This window comes from Copadichromis virginalis, linkage group LG17 (assembly GCF_057382275.1).
Source record: "Copadichromis virginalis isolate Kocher_CV1m ecotype Utaka linkage group LG17, C_Virginalis_male_GT1.1, whole genome shotgun sequence".
Lineage (NCBI taxonomy): Eukaryota > Metazoa > Chordata > Actinopteri > Cichliformes > Cichlidae > Copadichromis > Copadichromis virginalis.
Window position 1 is genome coordinate 21,005,665 of NC_140634.1, and position 10,637 is coordinate 21,016,301.

A 10,637-nucleotide genomic window follows, 5' to 3' on the forward strand; every position below is an offset into this window, starting at 1 on the left:
TCCAGCTACTGCAGCATCTCAACGAGTATGACCCAGATCCCAGAGAATAAAGTTACGTTGAAACCAAGCACACCATTGTTTTTCTTGTGACATTACCAATAAGTTTGATGTGTCACATGGCCCTCTTCCTATTGAAAAAACAAAAGTTCTATCCAAGATGGCCGACTTCTAAATGGCCACCATGGTCACCACCCATCTTGAGGAGTTTGCCCCCTCACATATACTAATGTGCCACAAACAGGACTTTAATATCACCAACCATTGCCATTTTATTACGGTGTATCCATATAAATGGCCCACCCTTTAGTGCCAAATCACAACAACAGTTCTCAAAGTGTTTTATATTGTAAGGTACAGACTCAACAATAATAAGAAAAACCCCAACAATCAAACGACCCCTTTGACCAGACACTTGGTGACAGTGGGAAGGGAAAACCTTCTATTAACAGGAAGAAACCGCAAGTGCAACCAGGCTCAGTTGAATAACTGCAGTCACTTTTCACCTGTGCTAGTTGGTCATTCTGTTCAGTTAAATGAAACCTTTGAAAATATACAACTATGCAGAGAAAAAAAGGGCAGTGTTAGTAGTTATTGTTTATTATGCTATTACACTGACCGGTTTGAAATTTACCATTTTTGAAACCTCAAACTTCATCATCCTTTTGAAAGCAGATGTGACAAACAAGGAGAAACCCAGCGACACTGCACGTTCACACAGCAGCAACTTGTTAATCATACACCTGCCCCACCATATGATTAGCAAGTCACTACCATATGAGTCACACCGTATGAGTCATACACCGCTTTACTCTATAAATGGGACCACATTTTACAAAAGGAGCATCATTTTGTGTTCAATAAGACTTGAAACTAGACAGCACCAGTGTGTTTGATGGGCTACACTCCCATACATCCCACTATATTGCAACTGAAAGAAAAACAACTGGATTCTCGCCAGACTGAACATTTTTAAAGGATAGGACTTTTTATTTAGAGGTAAATGTAAGCTGATGCAGTATTTATTATTTATAACTGTTTTGTGCAGTACATTGAAATGAGGACATACGACCATACAACCACATTTCTATCCACTGATTTATAGTAGTAATTATTAATGGCAACGACTGAAATATATAATTAGAAAAAAGGGGTTTTGTGAGTTTCAAGTGGTTGTTGGTAGCTAACTTTAAAAATATAGCCTTTTGAAATCAGATGATTCTTAGTGACAGTTTTATAAATACAAAGCCAGATTTGATTTAAGAGCTCACAAACAGAGTGACCTTCACAATGTGATAATAAAATATTAAAATAATGTTATCCAACATCTAACTTTGAAAGTTTTAAATACTGCAATATTCAATTTATCCAACAATATTAAACTTTCATTATTTACTAGTTCGGGTACAGTACAAAGTAGGAAATGTTTAAGTTAAGGGTCTATAACATAAATAATATAGATATAAATATAATATCGACAATAAAAATCAAAACTTTTCTGTTATTTTTAAATGTTATCTTTAGTTATACACACTCACATATGTTATCACCATGCACACACTTTCTCGCTACTCCAACACCAAACACTGAAACATGATGCAGTAAATTTCTTTATTTCATTAATAAAACAAACTGTAGGAGGCTCTTTCTTTGCTCTTCTTGGAAATCCATTTCACACTTTCCACTGGGATTTCTGATGCCACATCAAAGAGTTCAAACGCTAACTCTGCCTCCAAAATGATGTGAGACTGCGTCTTTACACAAACGTGCATCAAAGGCAGTGATACGACCTTTTGTTGAGTTAAAGTCCTCCTTGGATTAAAACTTAACTGCAATCAAATTTAAATAATACAAATATTAAACAATATAAAGACGCATTCAAGATGAACTATCAATTATTTTTATTTCTGTTGTACCTTTTGTTGAGTCTGAAAGTCAAAATCAGAATCAGTCCAGCTAATTTAACTACAATTTGAACCTGGAATTTTATTGCTCATTTAAAGAATAATTTTTAAACATATACATAATTTTATATGTTCATATTTTTCTAAATCCCACATTCCCCTCTGCAGTCCATCTCAAGCTTTTTACATGAAATTCATTCATGGTCACCTGATTTGCTAGAGGCACGGCCAAATTTTATAAATTCAGTTTTGAACAACACGTGTACAGAAGCCCTCTGCTGCACAGCTGAGGCACCTGCAGAATATTTCAGGATTATGTCAAAGTGACTCGATCAGTTAAGAATTGATTAAAACAAGAGGAGCTAAGGTGTTAAATTTTAGCTGTGCACAACCTTTAGCAGCTAACATCTTCGTATAGTCTTCTGTGTTACACTTCTGCTCTCCTGCTTTGCTTGTTTTCTACTCCAGTCACCTGCCTGCAGTCATATGACGTCCTGCTGTGACGAGCAACTTCAATGCCACGCAGTCTCAAGGAAGAAGACCTTACAATGTAGAACATGGCAACTTTCCACATTTTCAATTCCAAACTCTCCTTTTCCTTAATACATCTATTAACAGAGTTCTTCTACTGCAAACGAACATTGAGGCAATTTACAGTAAATTCCAGGATTCCAACCCTGCAATCCAATCCATGTAAGATTTATTTTCTAAACGATAACTGTACTTGTTTTTGTGAAAAATGTCTGATATGTGTTTGAAATGGCGGCAGAGCACATTGTCTGCTAATCAGAAGGTTGCTGGTTTCATTCCTGTTAGATAGACCGCAAGCATAGAAAAAAGTGCTTGTATGAATGTGTGTGAATGAGCTTCAAGGGCTCACGCAGAGTAGAAGAGCCACTTATAAACAGAAATAAATAAAAAAAAGTATCTAAATTCAACATTGGTTTTGTAAGTAATGAAAATTGTTAACTAATCTGTTACACTACTTATTATATTCCTTTCACAGTACTCTGTAATGTGACCTGAAATGCACTGTCACATAATCACCAGTTAAGAATATTAAACTAAAGCTACAGTCCCACACACTGACGTAAATCCGGATCCGAATGAGGACACACAGGATCTTTCGTTTCTTTGAACACAAAGCAAAGCTGAAAACTAGCCCAAAGACACTTCAAAGCGATCGCCACAGAGATTCTACCGTGGAAACAGAGACCGGTACAAATGGAGGCTGCAGGCCTGACTGCTCATCACTGCCTCTGTTATGCTTATTTTATGGTCCTGTGGTTGTTTCAGTCTGGGGAGGTTTTTGCCAACAGAGATAAGTTCACAAACACGCTCTGTGCCAGTCCTCCAGAATCCCAACTGCAAATTTCTCAACATGGATGAATGTAGTTGTTGGCAAGTGGGCAAGAAAAAGGAAAGGAGCGACAGTGGAGTTCACCAGGAATGTGAGACGCAGGAAATAAACACCAAAAATAAAAAAGTACAGCATGGAAATTTCAAACAGTGGCTAAAGAGGAGATTTTGTTTTTAACTGTTGCTCTCTGTATGTTATAACTTCGCTATTCTCCACGGCTGGCTTACAGACCAACAACAGCTGTAGCAAGAGTGGCCCACAGACCAGTCGCAGCACATAGTTCATATACTGCCTCCATCAACAACTCTCTGCAGGTAGACCGGCAGCCCTTAACTGCCAACACTAAAGCATAATTTAGCTGTTACCCGTTGAAGATCAGGCTCTGGCTGCAGGACTGGGGTCCGCATGCAATCCTTACATCACTCATGCTTTCAAGGCGACCCCCCCCCCCCCCTCCTTTTTTTCTTTTTTCAGCATAAGTAACAGCATAATTGTAACTGTAATGTGATTACTGAATTTAGAACAGTACCGTTACACTACCATGTTACTGAAAATGTAATATGACTACAGTAACGCATTACCGTGTAGTGCATTACACCCAACACTGTTAATCAATGAGCAAAAAAAGTGGGGCTATTATTTTGGTGATATTGCAAAATAAAAATCAACAAATCCAGATTTGTTCCAAAATTAATCAACATAAGACCAACTACATTAACCCTTTGCATTAAACCACATCAGTTAAGAACAACTTCTTTTAATATGTAGCAGTAACAGGAAGTGGGCCCCTTTTACGCTTGTGTGGAACGGTACTGATCAGTACTGTGAGGCAGTGAGGCTGCAAAAACAGCCGGACAATGGAAGGAAATTTTGGAAAAAAATGACGGACGTTTCTGAAAAACTGCAGAGAACAATTTAAGGTAATAATAATTTTTTAAAAAGCCAGACAACCCTGAAGAAAAATCTTTAAAACCAGCCAATACCAAAGAAGAAGGTTGCTTGAAGAGAGTATGATAATTAGAAACATTCCCATCTCAGGTTATATCAGGCAACACTGAGTCTATTCAACAATGCAACACAAAGTTGTTTTACAAGCAAAGATTTAAAAGGAGGGTACAATCTGGTTTATTCTAAAGAGAAGAACACAAAGCCTTACTTTGTCTAATATGACAGGAAACTAAGTGTTGTTTGGATTATTTGCATTTTTGACTATAATCAGTAGATCTAAAAACCAAACACTTCGTGATGAATTAACAAAAATGTCCTAAAGAAGATGTCTGCGTTTCTGTCTGTTTGCTTTATAGGAATACAAAAATATGAGGCTTGCTTTTGCAGAAGAGAAGGAGGATTCAAACAGATCCACCGAGGAGGCGAGATTATATAAATGAAACTTCTTGGCTGGGATCACAGTCAACTGAGAGTGAAAGAGGATATCCGCCGTGCGTACCTTTTGATCTCTGAAATGCCTCTTCTTAGAAACCTCCTCGCGTGTCCTCGTAGCACCCCGACGACTAGACTCACCCTCTTTGATCAGACGAGCTACAGTCAGCGCAGAATAACGTAGTAAAACACTGACAAAGGGGAAAGCATGCAGGAGTTACCTAGAGTGTAAAGAATTTGTCTTGTTAAATCTGTGGACTGATTTGATCTGAAAGCTCCCTGGAGCTCGTTTTATTCCTTTTGCACCGGGGATGGCGTGCTCGGGTCATGCACAGTCAGAGGTCAGAGCACAAAACCACAAAATAAGAATGAAGTGAATGTATAATTATTGATACATCCATTTTATTTGTTCAAAGCGACCTTTATTAGAGTAATAGTCAATTTAAATGCTTCTTAATCGCATGAAAACTTTTACGTTTGTGCATCTACACACCATCAGCATCATCCTAAATTTAGATTACCTGCGTCTCTGTTATGGAGTCCTGGATAAAGTTAAGTGAGATTAATTTTTAATCACCTTTGTTGCTCTGTGTTTGTGAGATTAGAGCATGGACGAGATCCCAAACGGCTGAGAATTGAAAAACAAATAAAGTAGAAAAAGACTGGTTTATGCACAAAAACCTGCCTTTTTAGTTAGTTTATTTAAAATTAGGACTTTGTGTCAAAGAACAGACCTGCATTGACCCACAAGGCTGTCTTTGTCAACAAACAGAACAGAATACAACATATTTTATTAAAAATTCAAGTTTATGTTTGAACACTGAAAAAAATCTAAATCTACCAGTCGTCACAGTTTTATATGGAACAAAATGAAAAAGTACTGCATGTGCCTGCAAATGGTCATGTACAATATACAATAATAATAATTTTAAAAATAAATCAGCCAAGTGAAATGACTCATTTTAGAAAAAGGGGCTTTAAAAGATCTTCATATTTAAAACTGGGCCACAGTAGTCTGTAGGTTGGTAATGGCTTACGTACGTTAAAACGATCTCCAGGGGCTTTATTCAGAGTAACAGCCCTTCTCGGTTGGTCTCCTTTCTCATCCAGAAGAGTGTGTTCAGCTTTGGCGAACTGGGTGTTTAACTCACTAGGCTCAAAATGGAGAAAGAAGCTAACAAGTAAATCGAATAAACCCTACTGTGAAAGCTTTGGAAAAGTGATGTGGAAGTAAATTGGTGCATGTGTCTTGACTTAATTCTGTGGTTTCTCTCTACCAGCTTCTCAAACACTGAAGATTTGTTTTGTAACACAATAAAATGTGAACTATTTTGCACTCTGAGAATTTGCAATGCGATTTCACCATTCTATACATTTTAGAGACCAAATTACTCCTCTTTCTGTTTCCAGTTGGCTGACTTCCTCTTTCTTGTGTACTTCCTTAAAATGGCCGAAGACATCTTTCAGATGGTTGATGAGGCTTTATGAATTATTCTTCAAGAATTATTAATCATGGCGACTTTTATCTATCTTGACCCTTTCTTTGTTAATTTTATGGAGAAACCTTTTCTGTGCAAAAGTTGCATTCGCATGAGCTTTCATTATGTGCTTCTAAAATTGGAGGCACTCAGACTTGTTTCATGCATCTGTGCAGTAATGGCGACCTGGCAGTGAGAAGATCAGGCCAGCTTCAACAGGCGCAGTGAAACCCTGAAATGGCCTTTAGGGAGCTATTTGATTGATCATCATTCTGCAGCATGATAATGAGCCTCACCATCCAGCTAGTCATAAAGAACTGAACTACCTTCAGCTACAAAGAGTCCTACTACTGATTTTTCAGGCACTCATAAGCTATTTTCACACATGAACTCTGGAAAATGGCTGGACAATCTGGTCAATAAAGCCCAATGTTGTACACAAAACAGGACAGAGCCCACTTCATGCTGGTTCTCAATACTGGAAATGCTGAGCAGTTTCATTCCAGGCTGTTTTCCAGTCAAATACCTGCTCTATTCTTATTTTACTGCAACTGGACATCACAAGAACTTTGTGCAAGAGAGCTGGGAGGTCAAAAATGGTTTAATGTTCAAACGGACTGTTTAAGAACAGCTTTGGAGTAGGACTGGAATGGCACAAACAGACTGAAAGCTGAGTGTTGTGAGTTCTTTGTGTGAAAGATCCAGACACTAACAGTAAGAAACAAAAAAGAGCTAGAACGAGTAGTAGTACCATCGACATTCTTCTGCACTTTTATACTGTTGTGGTGAAATCTGGGAACCCATTGATTCAGTCTGGTTACTGAGCATCTTGGACTAATAGCCAGTGTTTCGGGACTTCCAGGGCATAAAGATCGCGATCCAACACACAAAGGTGTAAGCTCTACAAGTAGAAATTTTATTCTTTTGGAACATCAAGCGTGGACATCGCCTGTCTGGACCGAAACTTCCTGCCTGTTAATAGTTCAACTCTGAATGCAGAAAAATATTTTTAAAAGGGTTAAATCCTCATGTGATAGTTGGCAATGCTTTTGATATCTTTTGTCACCACATGGATAGCTTACCTGCATACACTGATATCTCGCTCAAGCAAATCAAGACAAACAGCTACAAATACGAAATTTCATGCATCATCTAGAAATTCTGCATATTCTTCCGATTATAGAGAGTAAGTGTAGTTCAAAAAGGGTAGGAGAAGGCAGGAGGAGGTTTACGACACCATCTGACCATGTGATGTGCAGCATCAGTGAGGTTGAGCCACCTTCATGTCACACTTAAAGGAACTGCTCGGCCATGAAAACCCATGCAATGAAGCTCCCGGCACACGTTTTTTTTTTGCTGATGTTAATGTCAGAGAAGGCTTAAAACTGCGTAGTTATGGAGTCAGCACAACTCCGCTCTGTAACTTTACCTGGTCTACATGGCCTGAACTAAACAACGCAGAAGCACTGGAGATGCTTTGGCCCAAGGTGTACCCTGCCTCTTGTCTTATTACAGATTGGAGAGGATCTGGTCTTTAAGGACCCTGAACTGAATAAGAGCTTAAGAAAAATGGATGGTTCCTGTCCCTGGAGCTATTTGTACTAAAACTGCTATCTGGGTGGGGATCTCTAACCAACATATTGTCCCTATAAAGTAAACAACATGCTGCTAAAGCTGACATTTTAATACATTCATATCAGCAGTTTTGTATTTCAGACTTAGCTCTGTAGATACAGGAAAGTGGATGGTGCCAGAGTATTTACTGAAAGGTTTAAGATCTTTGCACAGATCAAAGAAATCTAATTCTTTAACAATATGCTGAACAGTTTTCTGCCTCTGCTACCGTCTCTTCTATCGCACACTGCCCTGAAAATGCAGAGACAAAACTGCTGCAAGCCCTCTGTGCTGACCTGCCGAGCACCTTGAAAAGTGACTTTGTGCCATTATCCTTCAAACCATCCTCACGCTTGCCGTCCTATAAATACAGCATGTGTGAGCATGATGTCAGAAGAACAGGAAGCTCACGCCGTGGTTGTTACCACGACAACCAGGTTCAAGGACACAGGGGCAGAGTAGTGCTGGATCATCATTAAGAAATTCACACACAGATGAACGTACGTGCACGGTGATCGGGGCCTCTCATTTGGCACTTCAGAGCATTTAAAGTGAAGAGTCACTTCCTTCCCTCTTCTGTAATTATTCACCTGTCTGCCTGTCTGTATGTTGGTGTGTCTGTCCTGCAGGTATGCAGATGTGAAGTTACTAATCAGCTGCGTGCAGGCGCAGGCAAAAAAAAACAAAAACCCCAAACTTGCAGCCGTTGCAGCAGGAAACACTTTATATCTGCCTCTCCTCTCCTCCTGCAGAGCTCCTTTTTTCCCTTTCCCCCTCCTTTTTCTCATTAAAACGTTCCTCATCTCGCTCGTTCAGCCAGAGGAAGCGTGACACGCTGGAGATGAGGTGACGGGGTGAGTGTGCTCAGTGCAGTTCCAAATATGTATTGTCAGCACTGTGCATAATCTCCACCACTACCTTTACATCAAGCTCAACTCACCTCAGTGAGTAGACCCCACCTCCCCAGCGGCAGCAGCCACCTCCTGTGTATACATTACACACCACCTCCTGCATCCACCAATCAGGAGGCAGAGCAGGGAGGCAGACTTGGAAAGCACATAGTTACAATGGTGGATCTATACGTTTGGCTCTCGGCAGGAGGCGACAGGGGCACCGAGATAGTCGGCCGTCCGGAGAAGGAGGAGCAGCAGGGGGCTTTATCAGAGCGGTCATTATGATGCAGGGCATCCCCGAGCGCGTTCTGGCAAGACGCCAAGGCGAGGGCACACAAACACAAGCAACCACAAACAACACACAGTCACACACACACACTCCACTCTTGGGGGCTGTAATGGCCACTCTCCATTAAATGTAATCACTCAAAGTCTGTGTCGATTCATTGGAAAAGGTATGAAACACACACACACACACACACACACACACACACACACACACACAGGGCAGAGGCAGGATTCTTGAATGAAGGTGCTTGGATTTTGAACATTTCCAAAGATTCGGCATGTGATTGAGGTGAGAAAACATGAGCGGCTCCTTTTAAAGCGTGGGCGTAGGTGACAAGTGAAGATGGCAGCCTGAGTGTGAGGAGCCATGTGGAGCTGCACAAAAATGAGATGCTGCTGGCATTTTGCAGGCGTTTGAATGAGGCTGTTAAAAGGTCAGACATTTGGAGGTAAAGAGGAACACACACACAAACACACAGACGTAGACACAGGTGGATTTTGGCTGATCTCCCATCATCCACCCTGCTTCATGAAATGAAAATGAAGCAGCTTGTAAAGAGCTTTTCATAAAAGGTCATTTGACTCGCCCGCCCCATCGGAGCAGGGATGGAAGGAGGAAGAGGAGGAGAGGGGGTTGTCCCACAATCATGGAAACCACTATTTAAGAGTTTTTCCCAATCATCATCATCACCTGAGCGTGTCCCTGGGGTATCAGGTGCACACACACGCTGCTGCAGTCACAGTCTCAGAGGAATACAAATACCAGACAGCCACTTGCCTCAGATCTGAGCGTAAAACCACACACACACACACACACACAGACAGTGGGTGAAAAAGATCAAGAGGATCTGCAGAATACATACACCCCTCTTCTTCCTCCTCCTCCTCTCCCCCTCAGGCGCCATGCAGCACTCAGGATGAACCCAGAAATCCTGACGTCTCACGGTGAGGTGTCAGCTCCCCTACAAACACACCCTGCACGGGACTCAATGCATGAGCGGTGAACGTGCTGGCACACAGGTGTGTGTGTGTGAGAGAGAGTTTAACGTGAGCATGCAAAGGTGAGAGAAAAAAGGGTGGGTGTGACAGGGAGATTTAGGTGCAGATGCGCGTGGAGATGTTCACACATGACGAGAAATCAGCTTACCTTTCACATGGCTCTCGTATTCAGCAAGGATTTCTTTGTCCTTCTTGCTTTTGTTTGAGTTTGACATGTCGCCACAGCGCAGGTGACTGACCGGCAGGTAGACAGGAAGAAGAAGAAGAAAAAAAACACACAAGAAGAACAAGAAGAAAATTATTTCCCTCCGCGTGCACCGCCCGAGGCTTCACCCGCAAACATGCTCGGATCCATCCAGTGCCGCAACAACACAGCCAGCAGTGGCCCCGCACCTCTCCACGCTGAGGAGCAGCAGCAGGAGGAGGAGGAGGAGGAGGGGGGGGGGAATCACGCACACTCAGAGAGAAATTACCCACTCGTGACCGCAGACGCCGCCGCCGCCGCGAGGACGAACAACCAGCTGATTAAACTTGGAAAAAAAAGAAAAAAAAAAAAGAAGAAGCCCGACTTCACCGCGTGCAATCACACTCGCGCGCGTGCACACGCATGCACCGGTCTGCAGGGAGGGAGGAGCGGGAACACGCCCACTAGGTAGACGTGCGCTGGACCACACACGCATACGCGCGCGCGCGCACACAGAGGGTCGAGTGTCCCTGTTTAAAT

At 41.6% G+C, this 10,637-nt stretch overlaps 1 protein-coding gene across 4 annotated transcripts in view; it reads right to left on the reverse strand.

The window, feature by feature from the left end:
* The window catches only part of LOC146689385 (SLIT-ROBO Rho GTPase-activating protein 1-like), a 44,827-nt gene extending 34,400 nt beyond the window's left edge, over nucleotides 1-10,427 (reverse strand). For all 4 annotated transcript variants that reach the window (XM_085436346.1, XM_085436345.1, XM_085436344.1 and 1 more), the window contains exon 1: nucleotides 10,062-10,427. In XM_085436346.1, the coding sequence (XP_085292472.1) occupies nucleotides 10,062-10,128 (67 nt within the window). In that variant the 5' untranslated portion in view covers nucleotides 10,129-10,427. The remainder of the gene's footprint in view (nucleotides 1-10,061) is intronic.
* Nucleotides 10,428-10,637: the final 210 nt, after the last annotated feature.